The 26,468-nt window shown below is 29.1% G+C and overlaps 2 protein-coding genes across 4 annotated transcripts; one reads left to right on the forward strand and one right to left on the reverse strand.

The window, feature by feature from the left end:
* The first annotated feature begins 225 nt into the window (after window positions 1-225).
* botv (tripeptidyl-peptidase 2) lies at window positions 226-25,756 on the forward strand. 2 transcript variants are annotated; one of them, XM_018518432.1, is made up of 28 exons: window positions 226-514; window positions 1,208-1,336; window positions 1,648-1,815; window positions 2,827-2,987; window positions 3,101-3,264; window positions 3,350-3,682; window positions 3,860-4,129; window positions 4,214-4,525; window positions 4,713-4,869; window positions 4,956-5,143; window positions 5,241-5,395; window positions 5,503-5,720; window positions 5,798-6,032; window positions 7,446-7,696; window positions 10,403-10,629; window positions 11,175-11,629; window positions 12,070-12,238; window positions 16,198-16,436; window positions 17,065-17,130; window positions 22,020-22,560; window positions 22,689-23,530; window positions 23,612-23,827; window positions 23,936-24,146; window positions 24,222-24,478; window positions 24,564-24,691; window positions 24,757-25,033; window positions 25,281-25,385; window positions 25,508-25,756. In XM_018518432.1, exons 1-28 carry the CDS (start codon window positions 353-355, stop codon window positions 25,610-25,612), a joined length of 6,741 nt encoding a protein of 2,246 aa, XP_018373934.1. In that variant the 5' UTR covers window positions 226-352; the 3' UTR covers window positions 25,613-25,756. The 2 variants fall into 2 exon arrangements, with proteins under 2 accessions (XP_018373934.1, XP_018373933.1); XM_018518431.1 differs by lacking the exons at window positions 226-514; window positions 1,208-1,336; window positions 1,648-1,815; ... (14 more) ...; window positions 16,198-16,436; window positions 17,065-17,130 and adding exons at window positions 21,215-21,552; window positions 21,705-21,939.
* Window positions 19,080-20,962, reverse strand: SCCRO (defective in cullin neddylation 1 domain containing SCCRO). Of its 2 annotated transcripts, XM_018518437.1 has the most exons (5): window positions 20,782-20,962; window positions 20,036-20,249; window positions 19,776-19,944; window positions 19,423-19,636; window positions 19,180-19,344 (listed from the first exon to the last, which is right to left on the reverse strand). In XM_018518437.1, the coding sequence occupies exons 1-5, from the start codon at window positions 20,782-20,784 to the stop codon at window positions 19,180-19,182; spliced, it is 765 nt and encodes a 254-aa protein (XP_018373939.1). In that variant the 5' UTR covers window positions 20,785-20,962. The 2 variants fall into 2 exon arrangements, with proteins under 2 accessions (XP_018373938.1, XP_018373939.1); XM_018518436.1 differs by lacking the exon at window positions 20,782-20,962 and having other exon boundaries at window positions 19,080-19,344; window positions 20,036-20,258.
* Window positions 25,757-26,468: the final 712 nt, after the last annotated feature.

The raw sequence follows: 26,468 nt of genomic DNA on the forward strand, positions 1-26,468 counted from the left end.
CGACATATACTCCAATTATCCATGCAAGTGGGAATCATAAAAAAAATGCATCTTTACGGCAATAATTTGTCGAGTCGCATATTTTTTTCATAAAGCACCTATATAACAAGCATCTATATAACAAAAATTAACATAAAATTATAGATTACAGGCCGTCGTCAACGGCACGGATGCATATCGGTACGTATCGTCCGCCTTTAACCTAATATAACCTCAAAAACTGATGTATCTCAACTGGCGCACACGCAGGCGCAGAGCTAGTTCTTCGATTAATATATAAGGCTATACGACAGTACAAAGGAAACATCTCGGGTGGTTTTCCTGCAGTCACGGTGGCAGTGGCACTTGAAACATGGCAGACGTCATCGATTGTAACTTTCCTGTTTGGGGCCTGCTGCCTAAAAAAGAGACAGGTGTCACTCAGTTTCTTACCAAATATCCGGAGTACGATGGACGGGGTGTTGTCATTGCGATGCTGGACTCGGGGGTGGACCCCGGAGCCCCGGGTATGCAGGTAAGCCGAGGGTGAATTCACGGGCATTGGTTAGTATTGGTTACTTGGTTGACACGCCTCTCAAAAAAATTAGCTCCTCACGATGCTAATTCCCTTTGCCCAAGAACCGCCTTTTCTTCGAAACACGAGTGCAAAATTTTGAAGTAAATGTGATAAATGTGTCTCGACGGGTATCATTTCTAGCGTTCGCTTCTTATTTTTTTGTCCGAGATGTTTCCCGCATTTCGTCAACTATCTCCATCGAAAGATAAAAGTCATGCTGTTCGTTTACTTTTGTCCGATATGATCGCATTATGTTATGATATGAGAAGATCTTATCGAGTGACAGAAAGTCCTTGTTATGTGTGAGCTTTGTTATGTCAATAATAAATCAGTTAATCGCGGCTGAGCTTTTTCACAATAATTTCAAATTTGTATAGCTATTCTCGCATTATACCATAATTTTTGTGAGTATATTTAATTAATAACAAATTTTTTTTAATCGTATTTTAAAGTGTACTATTTTATTTTTTATTTTTTTATGCATACTGTATTCTCGACAGTCTTTATTAAATCTTTAATAATTAAAATATTATTAAAGTTCTATAGAACTCACATTATTTATTTTTTAATAAAACTTTAATAATGCTTTATTAAAAACTTTAGTGAAAAAATAAACATTGTTATCTATAAATCAATGTATATGGGATTTAGGTGACTTCAGATGGAAAACCCAAAATTATTGAGAGATTTGACTGTAGTGGAGCAGGGGATGTAGACACTAGCAAAGTTGTCCAAGCACCTGATGGATATATGACTGGTCTGACTGGTCGTAAATTAAAGGTATGTGTATTGTATCCTGTTTATGTAAACTGTTTTATTGCTTAGAAAAGATATTGTGTTATATAGAAAATTACACTGTACATTTTTTTATTTATAACCTAATGTTACTTTTAGAATTGTAAATTGCTAGTTACAAAAGTATAAGTAAGTGCAACTGTAAAATCAATTAAATTAATTATATTAACTATCTAGCAAAACGTGTAAATATATATATGTATATATATATTAATGTCATATTAATGTCATAATTGTTTATTATAACAATTCTCTTATATATTAATTGCAACATTTAGTTATTATTTATTATTTAGGTTCCATCTAATTGGAATAACCCTAGTGGAGAATATCATATCGGTTTAAAAAACCTGTATTCATTATATCCTACTAAACTAAAGGAAAGAGTAGTGGCAGAACGCAAGAAGCGTCTTTGGGATGATGGACATAAAGCAGCACTTGCAGAAGCCTCCAGACAATTACAGGTAAAATATTTTTTTATTGAAATATGTTAATACTTTACATTTATTTAAAAAAACGGATTATAATTCACTTCATTCCTTATATATACTTACAACTTTTCCAACTCAGGTATATGAGAATTTTAATCGAATTGAATATTATTAATCTCTTTGTTATTAACTATCCATCTCTCATTCTGTGGTGTTTTAAAATGTATTTATTGGAAATTTTCAACATCAAAAGTTGTTATTTTGTCTTTAATGCATATAAATAATTACAATGTTATTGAAATGTCGCAAGAACTGGAAATCAATAGAAATGTCTCTGAATAGTATTATAATTAGAATATTAGTCCATGTGATCCAAAGATAGGAATGCATGTCAAACCATGCAATTAAATGAGGCCGCTATTTCACAACATGTCACAGTGATCTGTATCTAATGCTATATTTGTATTTGGCAGATTGATCTATTGTAAAGCTATTGATTCTATTATATAATATCTACTTAAGCAAAGCCTATTATATTGTGAATGATACATATGTGTGTAACATTTTTATTAATTTTATGACATTTTTATAGTATATAATTTAAATATTAATTTCTAAGTGTACAAGAAGGCATGTAAAAATATTTAAAGATATCTGGAGACACTGGTAGTGTCTCGGCGCTAAGCTACGCGCAGCGCCACTACCGTGGCTACTTTACGCGAGCCGGCGAGTTGCGGCAGATCGAGTATATTATACAAGAAATTGAAGATATAAAAATATATCATTAACGTAAAAAAATTGGCTAGAGAGGAAGAGAGAGAGAGAGAGAGAGAGAGAGAGAGAATTGAAAATTGTATTTTGCATGTTGAATTAAATTATTATAAGCAGAAATTTTTTGTACTATTATTAAAATATGTATTGTCCTGTTTATTAAGTAAACTTATATCAATACATTATTCATTTTTTAATTAATAATTAGCTAATGATATAAGTTTACTTTATAAATATTAAAAGTTATGTAATATTCTTAAATATAATATACAGGAATTTGAGAATAAAAATCCACAATTATCGACTTTGGAAGAAAGACTGCAAAAAGAAGAGTTTGAAGCTCGAGTTGAAGTATTGAATAATATTGAAAAAAAGTATTGCGATGTAGGACCTACTTACGATTGCGTTGTTTTCCACGATGGTAATATTTGGAGGTAATCATATTTCGAGTATGTGATAAGCCTAAATATGCACATACCTATTTATTTAAAATTTAAATTGCATTATATTTACTTGTTCGATTTGATGTTTATTTTTTCTATGATAGAGCATGTATTGATACTTCTGAAGTGGGTAACCTGGAAACTGGCGTTTTTCTTGGTGAATATTCTATTACAAGAGATTTTGCTCCTCTTACACAAGAAGACCAGTTAAATATTAGTATTAATATTCATGATGAAGGCAATACATTAGAAATTGTCAGTTTATGCTGTAAGTATGACAAAAATCTTGTTAAAGTTTTATAAAATTAAATGCCCGATTTTTCTATTAGACTTTTAATTAAATTATATTACAGCGAGTCATGGGACACATGTTGCGTCAATCGCAGCTGCATATTTTCCTGATAATCCAGAATTGAATGGAGTGGCACCAGGAGCCCAAATTATTTCGCTTACTGTCGGTGATGGTCGTATTGGCACAATGGAAACTGGAACTTCAGTAGTGCGGGCAATGATCCATATAATGCAACGTAAAGAGAAGGTTCATGTTATAAACATGAGTTATGGTGAACATGCTCATTGGTCAAATACAGGTAGAATAGGAGAATTAATGAACGAAGTTATTGACGAATATGGTGTAACATGGGTTGCATCTGCTGGCAATCTGGGCCCAGCTTTGTGTACTATTGGTAAATATAAAATTCATTATTCTCTTTTCACACACATTCTATTATATCAGTTTCTTAAAATTTAATTTTATTGCTACAATTTGTATTAATATTATCAATACAAAATATATTGAGACAGTTATTTGTTGCTCTATGTGTCTTGACATCTTACATCTAAATACTTTAAAAAATATATAGGAACTCCTCCAGACATCAGTTCAAACAGTATTATTAGTGTTGGTGCTTATGTATCGCCTGATATGATGGTAGCTGAATATTCTTTAAGAGAAAAGATGCCAGGCATGCCATATACTTGGTCCTCCCGTGGCCCAATGATAGATGGAGGTGCTGGTGTAACAGTATGTGCACCAGGAGGTGCCATTACCAGCGTTCCAAATTTTACTCTTAGAAAAAGTCAACTTATGAATGGTACAAGTATGGCAAGTCCACATGTTACTGGAGCAGTTGGTGTGTATCTATAATATCTATGACATATATTAAATTTTGATATGATTTTGAAAATACTTTTATATCATACTTTTATATTTTCAGCGGTTCTTATTTCGGGTCTTCTTGCCAAGGGTTCTTTATATTCTCCTTATAGTATAAAAAGAGCGCTTGAAAATACTGCTCTTTATGTACCCAATTTAGATCCATTTGCACAAGGTTCTGGCCTATTACAAGTCGAACGTGCATTTGATAATCTCATTTCGTGTTGTGATACACCCGAAAGAGACGTACGTTTTGCTATCAATTGCGGCGTTAATAATTCTAAAGGTATTCATATGAGAACAGGTGTCATTGATCGTGCAAAGGATTATGCAATTACAGTCGAACCAGTATTTATAAATAGCGAAAATATAGGTAACAATACATAACGATTTTATGTAATTGTTCTTTTTTATTTTTATTATCACAATATCAGATTTTTCTAGAACGAATAATATAAAATATTTTAATAAAATAGTATATAAAATATTTTAATTAATATTTTAATAAAATGATATATATAATAATATTTTCGTACAAATTAATTAATGTTATTTTGTAGATCCAGCACGCAAAATAGATTTTAATCTGAAGCTAACACTGGTGTGTGATGCTTCCTGGGTCCAATTTCCGACACATCTGGACTTGATGCATATGCCTCGTGCTTTTGCTATTAGGATTGACGCTACTAATTTACCAGAAGGTGTTCATGCTACTAGGTAAAAATTGTTATTTTAAATTGCATTATTATATCAACTAGTTTAAAGTAATTGCAATTATAAGTTTGCATTCTTACAATTTTTAGTGTACGAGCGTATGACGTAACTAATATCGCGAAAGGACCAGTATTTCAAATTCCGGTAACTGTTGTCCAGCCAATGACAATACCGAAGACTGCACTTCTTCCAGACTTAACATACACAAATGTATTATTTAAACCTAATACAATTCAGCGTCATTTTATTCTTGTTCCAGAAGATGCTACTTGGGCAGGTAATATATTAAAGATAATCTTATCATAAAAAATTATTTAATGTAATTTAGATAACATTATATACATTATATTTTATTTTTTATACGTTTAAATCAGTTCTCAGATTGAAAAGCACAGAAAAAGATAAGACTGGTAGATTTGTGATGCACACTATTCAATTAAAACCTCGTTTAGCCTGTAAAACTCTTGAAGTTAACAGAATAATAAGTGTTACATCTCAATCGGAAACTGTTCAACCATTTGCTGTTCAGGTATAAAATATTTATATTAAAGATGTACCTATAAACACATTCTTAAAAAGTACAATGTTTGTAATCGTTTAGTTTATTATATCTGTATATGCAAATAATTTTTTCAGGGTGGATTAATTTTAGAAGTAGTTATCGCAAAGTATTGGGCAAATCTTGGCGATATGTTTATTGATTATTCTATAGAATTTCATGGAATTCATATGATAAACGGTAATCTTACAATGCTATCTGGAGATGGAATAAATCGCCTTGAATTACGCAGCTCTCTTAGAAACGAAGAAGTTGTACCCAACATTTCTCTGAAGACATCTGTTCAAGTCTTAAAGTATGTTTTACTTGAGATTCTGCATCTTATTTTTATACTAATGATTACGAGATACACTTTGCCATGTAACATTATAGGCCTAATGAATCGAAAATTGCTCCTTTACGAGCACGTGATATTATTCCACCATCACGACAAATATATGAATTACAACTAACATACACATTCCACTCGGCAAAATCAACTGAGGTCACACCAAATGCTGCATTGCTTAGTGACTTGTTATATGAAAGCGAATATGAAAGCCAAATGTGGATGATTTACGACAGTAATAAACAATTGATAAGTTGTGGAGATGCATATCCATCTAAAGTGAGTTTTTTATTTTAATATTTAAATATAATGAAATATTGTACTGGATTTTTGTCGTTATAGAAGTACATTAACTTTTTTATGTATTATATATATATATATATATATAATATATACATGATAATATAAAATATTGCGTTAATAATAAAAATATATTTAAGATAGATAAGATAAATAAATGACTTAAATTTAAAAATTGTAAACGATAAAGAGCATGCAGCCACAACGCTTGATATATTTAGCTTAAAACATGTATTTCAAATAAACAAAGTAAACGTTTCGGTCAACCATGTGACCATTTTCAGCACAATAAATTTTCATATTACAAATTGAAATTGGAATATGCACATAATCCGAATACACAACAGAAGAAAATTTCATTACATGGTCACTAAACTCTTTAAACAATTTTTTTTTATAAATAGATACAATATAACAAATTAAGAGTTCGCAATCGTATGTATGCAACGAAGAAACATTGCAGTTACAGAACGGTTTATATTATGATGTTCTATTAAAAATTTTATATCCATCGACTACATGATTGCTCGATGCTATTGTAGATTATTGAATGAATCAAAAAAAAGAAAAAAGAAACAAAAAACATTAAAAAAACCAAAAAAACGTTAATCATCAAGAATTATGTCAATTAATTTTTATAAAATCGTGTTCTGTCAATAATGATTTTTAACGTTACTTAACAATTATTAAAGTTTCAATATAAAAATCTAAAATCTTTACATATAATGTATGATTGAAGAGGAATTGTGGATCTGATGGTGGAACATATATTAACGAATACGCAATGAGCATATTAAAAATCATTATTGACAGAACGCGATTTTATAAAAATTAATTGACATAATTCTTGATGATTAACGTTTTTTCGGTTGTTTAATGTTTTTTTCTTTTTTTTTTTTTGGTTTATTCAATAATCTACAATAGCATCAGGCAATCACGTAGTCGACGGATATACAATTTTTAATAGAACATCATAATATAAACCGTTCTGTAACTGCAATGTTTCTTCGCTGCATATATACGATTGCAAACTTTTAATTTGTTATATTGTATCTTTTTATTAAAAAAAATTAAATAGTTTAGTGATCATGTAATGAAATTTTCTTCTGTTGTGTATTCGGATTATGTGCATGTTCCAATTTCAATTTGTAAAATGTATTGTACTGAAGATGGTCACATGGTTGACCGAAACGTTTACTTTGTTTATTTGAAATACATGTTTTAAGCTAAATATATCACGCATTGTGGCTGTATGCTCTTTATCGTTTACAATTATATATTTAAGATTGTATATTTTTCACAACACTGATATAATAATTCTAAGATCTAAATATGGAACTTGGCTTAGTACAGTCTCATTTAACATATGAAAATAATATTAATTTATTACAGTATACAATTCATAAATTAGAAAAGGGAGATTACACTTTGAAAATGCATATACGTCATGAGAAAAAAGATTTGTTGGAAAGATTGACAGACATGCCGTTACTATTGAGTCAAAAGCTTAGTACACCAATTAATTTGGATATTTATGCCAATCAATCGCAAGCCATTATTGGTGGAAAAAAAATGGTTGCTGCATGTATTCCACCTGGTCATATTCTTCCTCTGTATATTGCTCCACTGTCTAATGAAAGCAAGTGAGTGTTTACATTTATATCTGTATATGTAATATTTTTTCTTAGTATTTGTGTTATAGATATACGTAAATTAATGTAGTTTGACATTTCTAAATTTGTCGATCATAATAATAGATGTAGTTAAATATTTAATAATTATTTGCATAAGACTAATCTGCAACTATGAAAGTTATCTATAAAGAAAATTTTATAATTGGGACCGAAAGTTTTTAAAATATTCAAGGTTTCTAATTGCAACATTTTATCTTAAAAATTTATACTATAGGTTAGTTGATTATTTTATATATGCACTCATAATTTTAATTTAAATATTTAAATTTTTTTATATTTTAACATACTTTTACATTGTACACACATCATATACATACTTTTGCATATAATTCATATTAAAATACATTATATATATGTATGTGTACATATATACAGGGTGTTTGGAAAATAATGATAAATATTTCATGTAGGGGCAGAATGGACTAAATTGAAGAAAAGTCCTGTACCATTTTGCAATTTTCGCAATAGTTAACAAGATATTAATTGCTAAAAATTACCGAAAATTGGTCTTCAATAATTTTTTACTTATATACTATCAACTTTACAGAAAAACTGCAAGAGACAAAAATTAGTTATTTTCTTCTCATAGAGCTCTAAGAATTTTTTCAGAATTTTTTCAGAATTTTTTAGTACTGTATTTTTTCATGTTGATAAAAATGAGAAAATGCAGTACTAAAAAGTTAATAAAAAATTCTAAAAAAATTCGTAAAGTTCTATGAGAAGAAAATAAACAATTTTCGTCTTTTGTAGTTTTTCTATAAAGTTCATAGTATTTGAGTAAAACATTATTGAAGACTAATTTTCGTCAATTTTTAGCAATTAATATCTTGTTACCTATTGCGACAATTGCAAAATGATAGAGAACTTTTCTTCTCAGTTTAGTCCATTCTGTCTCTATGCGAAAGATTTATCATTATTTTCCAAATATCCTGTATATTAAAAGTAAATTATTGATATACTCTCAATATCAAATCATCTCTATTGCGCACTTGTTTCATACGTTGATAAATTATATGTTTAAAATATAAAAAATATATACTTTGAAATATTCTATCTATGCAAAATTTTGTATTTTTGTATATAAAAATATTTTGTTTATAAACTCTGAAAGGTTTTACAATTTGAAAATATCACATAGTAGTATGCTTGCAAAATATTGTTTGAGTTTTATTTAATAATTTTTTCGTTTTTTTTATTTGATTATCAAATTAAATATATACGAATGAAAATATTTATATAAACGTTTTTATAAACAAATACATTTAATGCATACGTGTGTACATTAAAAACGTTTATAAAAATATTATAATTCAATATTTTATATATATGTAAGATGTTTCTAAATTGATGTCATAAAATTTACACACATTTTCTTTGACTAATTTGGTACCGCTTTTTCTTAGTAAAAAGTTTATTGGAATTTTTTTTATATAATTCTTTATTTTTTAATGTCAAATATATTACATTTAATATTGATTTTTGTGTTAAAATTTTATTAAAACGAAATTTTCTTAAATTTGTATAAGTAATACAATTTTAATTTTCCGTTTTGAAACTCAATTCCTATAAAGTTTTTTTATTTCCAACTGCTTATAAATCAAATTATAAATAAGAAAAATTGTACACACGCACACGCGCGCGCGCGCGCGTGAGCGCGTTTTACACAAGAAAACATCGATGTCAAATTGATTAAAAAATTTATACATATCTGTAAATTCTGTGACATTCATTTAGAGATATTTGATAATATAACATATTAAGTATTTAGTGCTGAAATGCTACTAAGATAATTTTTTTTCATCTTACATTGCAGCACTGAAAACAAGTGAGTTTATAATACAATTTTATACATACTTTGCATTTGAAAGCTTTATAATAAAATCAAGGACATTTGCTATTCAGTTATATGACAACATATTTTTAAATGCATGCTTATGTCTGTCTTTAATCAAGATATTGCATATAAGATACAATATCAAGATATTACTTATTGCAAGAAAAGGTACATTTAAAAAAGGCAAATTTACATAGGCAAATTTTTATTCCTTTTTCATTCTTAGTTGAAACAGATACATCAACATATATCGGATAAGTAATGTCAATTCTGATCTATGTTTATTCAAACATTACACATATATCAAACTCATATAGTTAATATAAATAAGTTTTATAAAAAAATTTGCCTACGTATATATTAAAAAACTGCTACTTTTTCTACTACTTTTAATTAGTTTGACGTTACTGTTCTTCAAAAATGTTGCAAATTTAAAAAATTTCTTCATAGAGATTTCATATATTTATATAGTTGTTTCTTCAAATTTGATTGTCAACTTTTATTACTTGCGAATATTTTATTCCACAATAAAATAATTTGACTTTTTACATGTACAAAAATTATGCTTTTGCTGCTAATGTAACGTATTAGTACATTTGATATGAATGGAGTGTATTATTTCTCTGCGAGATTATGTTCTGTTATATATATTATGATCACTATTACGCTCTTCTCTTATAGTATTCATTCTATTTTCCTATTCTATTTGGCTTCAGCATGTAATACATATAACAAAAATAAAATAACAAAAAACTGCTATATTTTTATTATTAAAATATATCACTTGATACATTAAATATTTTTCTTTTCTTTTTGCAAAGAGTATCCAAATACGCTACCCCTGGTAGTTATCTTCAAGGTACATTGACTTTCTGTAAAGATGATATTGGAAAGAAGGTGGATAGTCATGTATTTAAATACATCATATCTGAGCCTACCAAGAAAAATGTCAGTTCTACTGCTAAATCTGAGAAAGAGAAAACTACAAAGTGGGATGAATACCAGGAAGCAATAAGAGATTTAAAATGCAATTATCTTGCTAAATTTGGTAATCTAACATTTAGATATTGTAATGTTTAAATATACAATAGATATAAATTTAGAGTAATTTAGTATTATTTAATTTAGTACTATCACATATATATTTTTTATCTTTTTTTTCCGGTTTATATTCCATCAATTAGCACCATCAATAAGTAAGTTGGGTTGAATTTAAAATGTGGACATTTATGTATTTTTCTCCATAATGTGAATATTTATATCCTTTTTTATATCCATTAAGATACATGTGTTCTCTTTTGAGCATGTAATTGCAATTGTTGCATTTATCTAACTTTCTGCAAATATGTATCCATGATTAGTTTTTATTCTTTTACTATGTTTATAATAAAACAAACTATTTACATTAACAGCATACATAATTTATTTGAGAACTGACATTTGTTATCATGTAATATAACAAATCTAACATGAATATATCTACATGTATGCAAACGTGGTCTTTAATATATATGACGTTTATTATATACATTATTAATTGAAAATTTATTTTCACGAATTAATACTAATGAATTCTGTTCTTGTTTGTAACAGAACCTGGTGATCACACCAATACGTTGTATGGAGAATTGAAGGGTGCCTTCTCAGATCATTTGCCTGTCCACACTGCTATGTTGATTTCGTTGGATTCTTTGGAAGCACGGCGACATGTACCACAGAATGATCTTTCAGAAAACGCTATTGCGTTTGCCAATCAAATAATAACAGTTGCTGACTCTGTGATCACTAATATTGATCAAGATAAGTTATTAGCATATTATGGATTGAAAAACGATCAGCGTCCTGATGCGGCTAAAATCAAAGTAACTATGGAGAAGCAAAAGAACAGTTTGATTGAAGGATTAGTGAGAAAAGGCTGTGCATTGGCGCGGTTGTACGTACATGGAACAAAGACTGGGGAGGGAGATGGATCCTTCGAACATTTGCTTGAAAGCGTTACACATCATTGGCAAGAAGTACAGAAATTCGCTGAACCTACTGACAATAAGGTAAAAATAATATTACTATTTTTAAAGCAATCTTTTAAAATGCACAAAAGTAATATATTATCCCTATAGGAGAGATTAAGAGTATACGTTTAATTTTTATCTTCCTCTTTCTCTAAAAATTAAGTTTCTATGTTTTGTTAATTTTTGGACGAAAGACAAAGTTAGAAAAATGAAATTTAATGAACATTTTTCTCTAGTAAAAAGGACGCTTATTAATAAAAAACAACTTAATTTTTACTTCCTCCTTTGAAGGAGTGTAACTTCTCAGAAGGATATATGAGTACATGTTTATATAAAAAAATCTCCCTTAATTTTCGACAAAGAATCATTAAAAATTTTTCACTTATTTAGAAACCTCGTATCTCCACTCGAATAAACGTTAGATAATTAATAAGTACTACATTATAAAATGATAAATAAGATTTCTATATCTTTTTTAGGTTATTATTTTATCTCTATGGCATGCACACATCAATAATCATTATGGACGTTATTTGAAATTATTGACACGCTATTATGAAGAAAAACAATTAAAAGAAATTGATGAAAAATGCATTGAAATTGCAAAGCTTCTAGGATGGGAACATTGGTCACGTCTTCTTACCACAAGTATACCAACACGTTATCCAACTACATATAGATCATTCTGATTACTGGTGGGTACTATTAGTGTTGATAACCTAGAAGCAGTGGCCGATCATACCAGGGTCGTAAGATTATCATACCTAACCCATCGCGCGCGCGCGCGAACAAAATTTAAATACGAAATATGTAAAGTTGTAATCCGTGATCAAGACGGTCAGAAATAACAATTTTATTTATTACTTAACGTTGAAGTGACTTAGGCTGAAATCAGCTTCCGAAATAGATCAGAACTTTCTCGATCAATTCTCAACCGATTTCGCTGAAATTACCCATTCAACACTTTAGAAGTCCCTTAATACACGATCATTGAAACAATAACCGACATTTTTTATTGATTTCAAGAGCTTAAACATTCTATAGAATAAATTGTATTTCTATAATATCCAGGTTAAAAATACAAAATTGGAAAGTGATTATTTCAATATATTTAAAACAATTTTAAAAGAAAGAAACGGTACAAATGTGGCTTTTTACATATGTTGACAGTAGACAGTAAGTTCACTTGTATTGTCAATATCACAAGTTTTTATGTATGTAGTACATATGTATATTTTTTCGTATTTATCGTAGTAGCATCAATTATAGTCATTTCACTTCACAGATTAAGCCACGTGACTAGAACGATAAATCTTTGATAAGACTAAGCAATATATAACTCGCAAATTATAAACGAACACACTTCAAAGAACTAATAATATTTAAAATTCATACTTAATTTCTATGATTTTTAATAAATAACGATATCATCCAAGAATCATTTAATTCATCGTCTTTTTCAATGCCTACTCTGTTGGTAATATGTATATAAAATTAAGAGAGAAGAGTAATAAGTCAGAAATATAAAATTATCGTAATAAGTCAGAAATATAAAATTTTAGGCGTACGATAATGAAGTACTATCATACATCGTACGTATAAGTAAAATTATCGTATGTGTACGATAATTATCGTACGATTACCAACACTGACTATTTATTTTAATTTTAAATTAAAAAAAATATATAACAATAAACTTTATAAATTATAAATAGCATTTTTTAAATCATTATCCGTTCTTTACAATATATCTATATGATTACCTGTTTGATTATAACTTGAAGAAAGTTTAATTGGAAGTTTTTTATAAAATACTATATAATACAAAACTTATATGTTGCTTTCAGATTTAATGAATCCAATGTGCGAAAATATGATATAGAAGATTTATGAAAACGATTTTCACATTTTTGTAATAACAGTGACAAATACAAATGACAAAATGTTCGTTTGAAACAGAAGCCAGGTGTAATATACGTTTAAAAAAATATAAATTTATTCATAATAAACTAACGATTTAGAAGACTAAATGCAGTGCTGAACTGACTTAAAATAAATCATATTCATAGCACGCGTATGATTTTATTTGCTTAATGAAAACTGACGAATTTTTATTGAAAATAGAAAACAAATTTGATGAAAATTTTACAAAACGTAAATATAAGAATGGTAAAATATTTTATTTGCGAAAATTAATATGCTATTAATATTATAAAAGAAAAATTGATGAGAAGGCTTTAATTTGAATGAGTACTTAATTCGAAAATTTTATATTTTTAATATTTTACGATGTCAATTTAGAAATTTAAATTTTTAGCTAACATCGTGTTGTATCAGTTTCTATTATAATGCAATGTATCTCATTTGATTTTTATCGTATTTCTATTTTTATAGTAAATTATGGCTATGTTATTCATCTACGAGTACTGGAAATCTATTATTACGTATATCAGGCCTGTCCAACACTTTGCTCGCGAGTCGAAAACGTTTCCCCCACTCCGTCATCTCAGTAGAGCGAGACGGAACGAAAAAAACAAAAGATAGGCGCCAAGGCTCCGCCTGAATTCAGATCTGTCCGAGATTCATAGAATAAAGATTCATAAAATGTATAGACAGTTATTTAAGCCGAAATTTAAGCATACAATCATCCCAGGAAAAAAAATTTTATATATAATTATATAAAATTATATATAACTATATAGAATTAATAATATAATTTAACAATATATAATTATTTACAATTGTATATAAAATACAATTTATTTGTACAATTTTTTAAAAATATTAAAATAATTTAAGTATTAAAAGGCTTTTGGACTAACGCTTGTTGCCTTATGCGGAAATGAATATACAATCACATAAAATAAAAATTACAATAAAATCTATTTAAAAATTTCGACCTTTAATTTCTGGTCATCATAAGTTGTTGCAAAAATCACTGATGATGATCAAATTAAAGGTGGAAACGTTTGTGCTTAATTTTATTGTAATTTTTGGGTGTCACTGCTGAGTATAATAAACATAATAAAAAACAGCTACAATAATTGTATATTGAGAAATGGGTTCTTCCTTGGCTCCTTTATTCTATGAATCTCGGACAGACCTGAATTCAGGCGGAGCCTTGGCGCCTATCCTTTGTTATTTTCGCTCCGTCTCGCTCTACTGAGATGACGAAGAGGGGGAAGCGTTTTCCACTCACGAGCAAAGTTTGGACAGCCCTGACGTATACCATAGATTTTTCACTACTCGCAGAATAACAGAATGTAGTCTATATGTAAATATATAAAGATGTCTTTTGTTTTTATATTCATGAAATATATTTCCACTTTTGTGTTATCTTGGGCATATATAACACATTAACTAATCTTGAATAGATTATTAGTTTCATAATTGTAAAGTCATATTATTTACACGTGTAGCACAGACGCTTTTATATCTTATTATAATAAGTATATTGTTATATACTTTTTATGATAATATACATACATTCGTACATACATGCATATATTTGAAACTGAATTTCATACATTCTTTTTAAATGCTAAATATTAAAAGAATTATTCATAGGAACAATATGCTTTTTATAAAAGAATAAAATGATGAAATTTATATCACTTTAAAGAAAAATCATGTTTTGAAACGATCGATCAATGATCAATATGTCACTGCAAGAAATATCATTATAAAGAGAAATTCAATTAATAAAATGTGTTTTGTTATGAAGTATAATAAATATCAAATAATAATTTTCTCTCGCTTTCATTCATTCTCTTATTAAGTAAGCTGGAAATATGTTCTGGAAATATAGATTGTAAAGTACGATTTATATTAAAAAAGCTGTATTGCTTTTCTCAATTGTGCAATTATTTCGGCAACAAAATCATTAAAAAAGTTATTTTTAGATGTCAATTATTATTTTAAGAACCATATAAATTATACTTTTTAAAAATCGTGTTATACATTACGAGTTCTATTCATCTTCTTCGTTTTTCCTACTCCATCCAAAATGATTTTCCGATTCATTAAGGCGGGTCACAGTAAATCAGTTTTTTTATAGGTACTACATAACATGAACTATAGATTTTCAGTGCTAGTAGCGGAACATAACTTAAATCGATTAATTCAATTACTTGAAATGAAACAATTAATTTGTATCTAATGAATGTAGCTATTTTTCATACAATTGTTTTCCATAATATACCACACAATACAATTATAACCCAACTATTATACAAAATTTGGTATCCAAAATGTCTTGACTTATATATATACACATTAAACCTTTTTGGAAAGAACATAAATATGAATCACAAAGAGATGTATTTGGTAATAAAATTAATAAGTAATGAGAAACATATGGAATAAAAGATACTTTTGTAATTATGACTTTACCACCACTATTTAGCTGCCACTTTCCGTCATATATGAAAAACTGTTTTAATAACGAAGTAGATATATTATGGTATCAACCTGAATTTACACAAAGCCGTTATCCACCAGGACAAAAACGTAATTATATTTTGTTACTTATATCAAATTGAGAGTATACTCACATATATCATACTGTCGATAAAACTTATTTTTTTTATGTATTGAATAACCCTCAGTAAGTGAAGCCTGTACACTTATATGTTTACTTGTGGCTGTACGAATCTCAAGAGGCAATGTATCGATTTATGATATAGAAAACTGCCCGAGATTAAATATTATTGTGGCAGAGGCAATAATTGAGGGTAACACTATTCATGCGTGGCTTATTAAGAAAAGGCTTATATCACATCCGTATTTGAATACTGAAGATGCTTTAAAACATGGGGGCAAGAGCTTAAATATATTAAAAGAATGGGTATGATAGGAATGTTTAATATGAATTATATCCTAATAGACCTAATACATATATATATATATATATGTAACTGTACACATGTGTAAGTTTATTAATATTCAAAAAAAAAAATTATTTATTTCTTATTCAACTATATTTCTGAACAAATAGAAGAATTTTTGAATATATACATCTTACACTTGAATAATATATATATATACATATATATATATATATATATATATATAAAATAACTACGCTCATATGTCATTATTTAAGATCAATTGTGTCTAGTTATATATTATTATCTAGTTAATTTTGTAAAACTACGAGTTCAATGAAACGCTAAGGAAAAATGTAATACAAAAATCCAAAATGTCACACTTTGTTTATGTTGCTTATCACATGCGGACGTACTATATTATTTATATTTCAAGAAACTACAAGTAAGGTAAGCACACATGTAGCTATAATCAATAGAAATCATTACATGGTAGTCTTAATTATATATCCATATCTTAGTTGGTGATCGTCTAAATAAATAATCACATAGAGCATTTTTTGTTTTGAATTAGATTTACTTTTTAAAATGTTGACACATATAATTAATGATCATCCTGTACAAATAAGACCCAAGTTTTATTCTTAGGTCACTTTATTTGATTCACACAGTCACACTACTGACAACTCAAATCATGGATTAGTCATAGCTCAGGTAAGTTCGAGACTTTAATGAATACTAAAGAATACAATGTAAATACAAATATTATGTTCCTTTTAATAATTGAAAAAAAATATGTGATGCAGACAACTATCGATAGATTGGAATCATTATGCAATTGGTATATTCAGGATGTATTAAAAAATTGTTACAATATACACGCTAATAAATACGAATTAGCTTTCTTATATTCCTATACACAATGCAAGGGCCATAATAGAATTTTATGCGAATGTAAAAAATCTTGTAAAATGTAATCATTTTTATAACTAAATACTGACGTATTTTATTAATAATTATATTTCTTGCCGATTATAAACTTAGAAAATAAATTTTTTTTTCTAACTTATATAATAAATAATACACACACGAAATATAATTGTGGACTTTTAGCAGAACTTTTTATTTAATATTCATTTAAACACATAGAGATAATATACACGAAATATGGTGTATATTTATTCAGCAGTTTATTTAAACAGAGACGCACTGAATAGATTGATATATTTATTTACAGTATGTACAATTTACTTTCTGTTTCTCCTAAGGCTGGTAAAACAATGTATTGTCTGCACAATGCTGAAACTATTAAGGAAAATTATATCCGAAAATGATATTCGAATATCAATTTCCTCACTTTCGAATAATAATATATTCTATTTTGAATGAGTTTAGTATTGTGCAAACGTATCCCTGGCGATATGTAACTACATACAATAATAAGTTTATACTGCTTTATATATTTGTTGAAATTTTCTCTTTTTGTCTATTTCACATTATATTTATAAAATTTAATCAAAAACGCGTGGACGAGATAATTTTATTCCAAAGTTTTTGTTTCATAATTTTATTATATATATAGCTGCAATATTTTGATTTCCTAACAATTTTTCCAATTTACGATAATAAATAATTTTTACATTATGTCTTTATAATCTCCACATATTTTGTATAGATAAAAATCTAAATATATTACTGCGCTAAATTTTTATAGAATGTAGTTACAAGGGATAATATTTAACATACAAAATGCCTACGATAAACTTGTTAAGAGAATCAAATCTGTAAAAAACATCACAAATGACTTTTTATACAACAATTCCATGAATGAACTTATACCATATGATTGAAAATGAAAACTATTATATTAAGTTTATAAAAAAAATTATATTTTGTCTCTAGAACAATGTTATATAAAGTTTCAGAAGTATATTGTATACAAGTAATCTTTCTTCTAATATACATATGAGAAACAAATTTCTCTTCATTATAACCTGATTGAATATAAAAAAATAAATAGAATGATGCCGAAATAGTATAATGTCTAAAATACAGATTTCTTTCTCTTTATGTTTTTATATACATTCTAAGTGTCGTGTAATAGAGTATCGTAGAATTTATTTAATAACAATTTCTTCAACAACGCAATTTCTAGAAATTACTATCTACAGGAACATATGAACTAATTTCTCTTCCAATTTTGCTTCCGACATATTATTTCAAAAGAACGTCGAGTTTTTTAATTGCTTGCAAATACTACCGGTGGTAGTTGAGCAACTTTCTGTTATATTCCCACATGTAAATAAACATCTCACACATATATTACTTTTGTACAATATGATCAATTTCAAGGCAATGCTTTTTTCTCTTTGAAGATAAAGCAAAAGTCGTAATTAAATTATTGTACAAGTATCTATGTGGTTAGTAGATTTCACACAACTTGAACTTAATAAATAAGGAAATAACTATTATTTTTTTAAGCAAACACTCAAAACTTTCTCTCTTTACATATTTTAGCAAATGAAATTGTATCTACTGAAGCGATATATTGTAAATTGTTGAGAATGCATATTACAAGATGCTATATGGTATATACTATGATTCATTATATTATGTGCATTAATTCGTCTCTAATCAATTTTAAAAAGTAAAACAAAGTCGTCATCGGAAAAAAATATTTCACAAAATAATTTTAAAAATATATCTTTTGTAAACGAATAAAGTTATCATGTGCGAGAATGTTGCAAAAAAAAAAGAAAATCGTTAGAGAGACTGACGAACTCGAGGTTGTGCCCATTCTACAAAATCATCGATTAACACAGGCCAAGCACCTTCTTCATCATAATTACTCATGTCCGAATTGATCATAAGTGCAAAGTCTAATAATAAATTCCATGTGTCTTTTGGAATTGATCTTTTGTGATGTTCCTAGAATACATCAGTTTATTATTTTAAAGTAACTTGCCAAAAAAGTAAATTCAAAAGTAATATCCAAAATTTACTTACCTGTAAGAATTGACACCATAATTGAAGAAATTTAAATTTATCGTCTAATACAATGTTCCAATACGCAATTGCCATATCCAAATCTAAGCCTTTCTGTCCCGCATTTTTCGCATAATTAAATGTAAAATGATAAAAATCCTTGAATTTTAGAGGATCCCTTAAATCATTTTCTAAACTACCTAATCGCGCTTTTAGCTTATCTATACTATCCACACTGAAAATAATTATGAAAATAGTTATATTTATATACACATGCCTGATGATGAAAAATAATGTGAATGTAAGGCACATTCACAACACATTCATTTTTTATTCAACCATCACAGATGGATATCATAGAAGTTAATATTTACCCTAAGTCCACCATTCCATTCATAAACTCTTCTTTAGTGAATTCACATTGTGTTTCAGCACGAAATTTCCACGCAATGATTAGAACTAATTTACTCTCAGGACTTAGATTCAAGTCGTCAAGAAATTTCATGATACCATCCGCGGTAATTTTATTAGGTTCACTTGGATCTGTAAGATAATAATTATAATTTATTTATTAACATTAAACACATAAATAATAGACTAATGAATTCTCACTAATATTTCATAGCAATCCTACCTTGGTATTTGCTATACAATATTTCCAATTTCTTTTTGTCAACAGAATTTTTCGGTTCTTTATAATAAGCTTCTGGATTTTGGAAGTAATTATCACTAGCGAGATCCAGTTTCCAATCATTTTGGGCTAAACAATATATCGCAGTTTGTTCTCCAGTTTGTGTAAACGTTATAAATTTTTTCACTTTGTCCCTTTGTGAAAATTTTAACTTATGCTGCAACATAAATAAAATAATGAGTGCTATAAACTCTCTTATCATTAATTTAAAAATAAAAAAGTAACAGTAGGTAAAAGTGAAAGCGACATCAATACAACTCTGAAACTCATTACATTATAATTAAAAAAAGTACATGTCAATAGAATATTCTACAATCTTAATTCAAGCAGTTATCTTGGCTGTCTGAAAGTCATAAAATACAAAAATGACAGCTTGTATATCATTCAAAACACACTATGATATGTCGAGACGGTTTTGCATTGCATCAGAGATCATTTTAACGCAACCATATTTTTAAAGTTGGGAGTAGCGGGGGGAAGCCACAAAGTAAAATTTCGCGTTGCTCCATCGTCCCGGGTGACGAGGTCGACGTGAGTGTGAAAAACATCATTATAGTGCGGGGGATAGGTTATTCTAAAAACTCGAAAAGGTGCGAAACTCCGGGACGAGGAGACAGACCGGTTGGTTGAATAACGCGACACAAGCGTGATCTTGTTGGCGTATAATCGCACTTTTCTCGAATGCTTACCATTTTTCGGCTAATTTTAGGCCCCCGAAAGCCAAAATATTATTCCCCTCGCACTACGCTTGACATGGACATTGCATGAACATGCGCATGTTCGACGAAGACCTCGAGAGACGCGAATACATCACGCGGATGCGCAACGTGTCGTCGCGAGTCGCGATGTGCCACCAAACGTCATCGGAGCAAACCTGGATACGAGACGACTGGAGGGCGACGACGAGCGGGCCGTTCGAACTCGAATTTGATTGACGCGACATGCGACATCAAATGCGACTGAACGCGGCTGGAGGAATTAACGAGAAAGCAGAAGAGATCGTCGAGTCTTTCCGAATCTCGAAAAGTAGATTGACGTGGATAATTCCGATCAACTCCGATAACTCCCGGACAGCTGCTCACGTTCGCCACGCCGTTTCACATTTTCGGCATGCGATCTCGAGAGCATTGAGTGGATCGGTAGTATACGCTGCATTCCGCTGGGTCTCTCACGAGAGCGGAGATATCAGATGGACGACGTATGCAAGTGAGACGCATCTCGGGACTAACCCGGACTAACCTCGATGTCCTCGATGCGACCGAGGGTAGTCAGTAGTGTGACGTAGAATGTGACTCTATCAAAAGTCCTCGTGGGATTGCTCCGGCTCGTGATTTTTTCGGTCTGGATAGCAGGGAAACGGAGGAGACCATGAGATTGCGAAGGTTATTGACAGCACGATGATATGGTCTGATAAAGTCATCTCCAGGTTTAATTTCTACGTCGGTTTCTAGTGTGAACAGGTACTAGTATTAATAATGCGTTTGCGTGCTCTTTGTCCTTTAAATTAAACTAAATTGTAAGAAATTATGGATGAAAAGCTGTTTTTGTTACATGCAAAATGAAGTAAAAACTCATGAGATTACTCACAATGTCTGTGTAACATTACTTGCAGAAATCCAAGAAAATGCTAGATGGAAGTATCCAGAATTTATTAGACAGATGAAAATACTTAGCAATTCCATATAATCATGATGGGAAATACTTACGAGGCACTTCCGTTCTATCACAGTGGAACAGGGAGGGAGATGTGCCAATGGTTGACACACATCAAATTGTCAAGGATAATTATTTTGACGTCTATAGTCTTATTTATTGTGCCATTATTTACGCATTACTATTTATCTAAGGTACAGTTAAAGAAGAAAGTTAAGCTTTTAAAAATTATTTGCTCCAGAATGCATTGCATTGACTTTGAGTTGACTTTCAGGTAGAATCAGATGTTCCAGATAGGGATATGTATAGAACATTCTCAACCTTGGAGGCTTTTGAGGATTTCACATCCATGAAAGCGTCACAGCTGAAGATGAGAATAGAGGAAATGTTTCGTATAAAAATTTCAGTGAGCAATGAATTGAGAGACCTGAGCGCAAAGAGGCAAAGACTTCAGAGCGAAGTTAATAGCTTGACGCAAAAAATAGACGAGCTGAAGCAAGAGTTACTGCATCAGCAAACGGATCTTGATAGATTAAAAATAAGTGTGGAGCAAGCACAGGTGGCACAGAAAGAAGCAGTGGAAAGAAACACGCCTGAATTAGCACCACCTAAGAGAATATTGATTAACACTCTGCCAATTGTATTACCTAGCACAGATCCACGATCGTGTAGAATGTACAATTGTTTCGATCACAGTCGATGTGCACTGACAAGTGGTTTTCCTGTGTACTTGTATGATCCAGATCAATTTTCGGTAGTTAATCCAGGATGGGATGTAGACGGTTTCTTAAAAACGACTATTAAACAAACATTAGGTACGTATTTAGGATATAAATAAACTATATATTACACAAAGTAAACAGGATTGTATTTAAAAATATCTTTTGCATTATGAAGTATTTATCTGTGATAAAACTTGTTATATAAAGAAAATTGATTGTAGGATATAATCCACATCTTACTAGAAATCCAGCAGAGGCATGTGTTTACATAGTCTTAATTGGTGAAGCATTAAGTCTCCATCAAAAGAGTGATCAACGTCATAATAAAGCTTTAGATATAAAGAAATTACAAGCACTTCCCTATTGGGGTGGAGACGGTAGAAATCACATATTATTAAATCTTGCACGTAGAGATTTATCTGCAGATTCTGGAAATATTTTTAGTAATCTGGATACTGGCAGAGCGATAGTAGTACAGTCAACATTTTATAGAAACCAATTTCGCGATGATTTCGATTTAATTGTTCCACCAATTCTGGGACCACCTGGCGGAGATGTTTGGCAAGAATGCGCACAAATGTTACCTGCAAGAAGGAAATATTTGCTGTCATTCCAAGGAGAAATGAGGACTTTTATGGGTACACCGATGACATATCAAATTGATGACGCAGATATAGATCTGGAAAAATTGATAATTGATGATAATAATATAGATGCATTTATTATTCAACATTTAAAAGATATGAGCAACGGAATAACTTTAGATAAATTTTTCATTCAATTTGAATGTATACCAGCTTCTATGGAGAGTAAGCCTGTGCAAACTCTTGATTGGTCTCTTTGTGGAACTGATTCATCCAGAAGAGCTATTTTAAAGGAATCAACATTTGCATTGATCTTAGCTCCCAGCAATGCTACATTATTGACTACTTCGTTTATGCAAGCAAGATTGTACGAAGCATTACGAGCTGGATCAATACCAGTCATTCTTGGTGGTGATCAGATTTTGCTTAATTATAACGAAGTTGTTGATTGGAGGAGAGCAGTTATTTTCCTACCTAAAGTAATTTTTATAGTAATTTATTATTAAATTTGTTTTTTAATTATATTGAAATGATATTGATAGAATTATATAATTATCTAGGCTAGAGTGACTGAAATGCACTTTTTACTGCGCGCTGTTCCTGACAACGATCTTTTGACTATTCGAAGACAAGGTAGATTAATATGGGAACGTTATATGAGTACTGCTCAAGGTGTAGTAGATACGACCATAGCAGTAATAAGAGACAGACTTGGTATACCTCCACTACCAGCGTCTCAAACACCCAGTCCTAGTGTTTTTAACGAAAGCTTTGTGGTACGTATTTTAATGTGACACGGTTTTCTTATTAAAGTATGTATTATATACTTTAACATGAAAAACACACATTTAATTTTATAATTTACATTATTTTTTATTTTAAAGCCTTTAAAATCGGATGCCATTATTGCCGAACCTGAAGCTGAAGAAAGTTTAGGTCCTTTAGAACCGCCGTATCCATCTCCTGCTTTCAAGAGAAATTATACAACACTATTAATTCAAAATCATGAAATTTGGAATGATTGGATGGATCCATTTAATTTGTATCCACAATTACCTTTTGATACTGTTCTTCCCAGTGACGCTAAATTTCTTGGTAAAATCATTATTTTAGAAATTATTCTACGAGAGTTACATGTTATATTTATATTGCTTTTTTGTTTTTTCATAGGTTCAGAAGTTGGCTTTCGACCGATAGGTAAAGGTGCTGGAGGTGCTGGAAAAGAATTTAGTGAATCGTTAGGAGGAAATTATCCAAGAGAACAATTTACAATTGTCATGTTAACTTATGAAAGAGAACAAGTTCTTATAAATTCATTGGCGCGTCTTTATGGCTTACCTTATTTAAACAAGGTACTTGTAGTATGGAATAGTCCGAAACCTCCTGTAGAAGATCTCAAGTGGCCTGATATCGGCGTTCCTATACATGTAATTTTAATTTATTATTTATAGTATCTTCATTTATTTTTAAAGATTACACATTAAAATATATTTTTCAAATATATTTGAACAGGTTATAAAAGCTCCAAGAAATAGTTTGAATAATAGATTCCTGCCATTTGATGCAATTGAGACAGAAGCCGTCCTTTCTATCGATGATGATGCTCATTTGAGACATGATGAAATCATGTTTGGTTTTAGGTAAGCCAATTTTTCAGTTTTTTTATTCGAATATACTTTTGTTATTTATTAACGTACATCTTTAGAGTGTGGAGGGAACATCGAGATCGTGTAGTTGGATTCCCTGGTCGATTTCATGCATGGGACCAGAATTATCACAACGCTTGGAATTACAATTCTAATTATTCTTGCGAGTTATCCATGGTTTTAACTGGGGCTGCTTTCATTCATAAACATTATACATATCTGTACACACATTGGTTACCACAAGCAATAAGAGATAAAGTTGACGAATATATGAATTGTGAGGACATTGCAATGAATTTTTTAATATCTCATCTTACAAGGAAACCACCAGTTAAAGTAAGACATTATACATATATTTTATGTGAAGAGAAGATATTCATTACTCTTATTAATATTATAAATCAAAACTTTTTAATTTCTTAATTCAGATTTTATAAAAATTCTGCAATTATATATTACAACTTAAACATTTTGTAATATAATATTTCTGTTTGCATTTTAATCATACGATTGAACTTGGAAAATTTATGTGAATATATTAATATACGATGCAATAATATTAAAATATTTGCTTGTTTATTAGGTAACATCACGTTGGACATTTAGATGTCCTGGTTGTCCAGTTTCACTTTCAGAAGATGATACTCATTTTCAAGAAAGACATAAATGTATCAATTTCTTTTCACAGGTAAAAAGATTTATTGTTAATTATTTTTATATTTTTCTTTATTACATTTAAATATTCTAAATTATTATTATTATCGTTTAAATAAATTCGTTAATTTTATTCAGTATAATTAATGATTTTAGGTTTTTGGCTATATGCCTCTATTGAATACACAGTATCGAGCTGATTCGATATTGTTTAAGACACGAATACCGCATGATAAGCAAAAATGTTTCAAGTTTATATGAAAAGGAGATACATTAGAATTTTGGTGTAAATATTGTAGAATAGGATTTGTACGATTTTGATATAATTTTATGCAGCTCATAAGTTAAGAACTATCATGTCAAATATTTCACAGAATACATATAGAAAACACAAGGTACAGAGTTTAATTATAATAAGTCAAAATGTTATTAAATTGTGTTAAATTTACTGATCAAGAAATAGACAAATATTAAATGTTACTAATATTTTTTTTAGTTTTCATAAAACATTTAATAATAGACGATGATTACAAATGATCGAAATAATTCTATGAGTAATATTAGATAAAGTGAATATGTAATTGTAATTAATTCTTTCTAGCTTTAACTTTCTTTAAATATTTAACAACAAAACATTTAATATTTTAGAAAAATGTTCATTTTGTAAATATATTAATATTAGTGTACTATGCATATATTAATATAGTAATTTACTACACATATTGATATACCCTATAAGTGCACTAAAATATAATTTACTTTAATACGCTATGTCGCGATATAGTGTATTAATATATAAGTTACTGCCTATTAGACTTATAATAATGTACATACATATCTAATTGTAAGATAAATAATTAAAAAATGATATAATTTTTGAACAAATGAACGAAATTATATTTTACGTATTTATGTTCAGTAATGATTATTTATTATTATGTAAATAATAATTTATGTTTATATAATTAAATTTGATAATTCAATTTCATAAAGGCTGGAAGAAATAAATATAATAACGTAAATTTGTTCTAAAACTTTATACTGATTTTTCTATTGGTAAATGTTAATTTTTATTAAAAATATGTTAAAGCAAATTAAGAAAATTGTAATATGTATA

This window comes from Trachymyrmex cornetzi, unplaced genomic scaffold, assembly GCF_001594075.2.
Source record: "Trachymyrmex cornetzi isolate Tcor2-1 unplaced genomic scaffold, Tcor1.1 scaffold75, whole genome shotgun sequence".
Classification (NCBI taxonomy): domain Eukaryota; kingdom Metazoa; phylum Arthropoda; class Insecta; order Hymenoptera; family Formicidae; genus Trachymyrmex; species Trachymyrmex cornetzi.

Coding starts and splice junctions, on each gene's coding strand:
- botv (XM_018518432.1), top strand. CDS start 353: ATGGCAGACGTCATCGATTGTAACTTTCCTGTTTGGGGCCTGCTGCCT. Junction 1,337..1,647: donor TGACTGGTCGTAAATTAAAG/GTATGTGTATTG, acceptor TTTATTATTTAG/GTTCCATCTAATTGGAATAA. Junction 25,034..25,280: donor CAAGGAAACCACCAGTTAAA/GTAAGACATTAT, acceptor CTTGTTTATTAG/GTAACATCACGTTGGACATT.
- SCCRO (XM_018518436.1), bottom strand. CDS start 20,258: ATGTTGCAGCATAAGTTAAAATTTTCACAAAGGGACAAAGTGAAAAAA. Junction 19,637..19,775: donor AATGGAATGGTGGACTTAGG/GTAAATATTAAC, acceptor AATTATTTTCAG/TGTGGATAGTATAGATAAGC. Junction 19,345..19,422: donor TATGGTGTCAATTCTTACAG/GTAAGTAAATTT, acceptor GATGTATTCTAG/GAACATCACAAAAGATCAAT.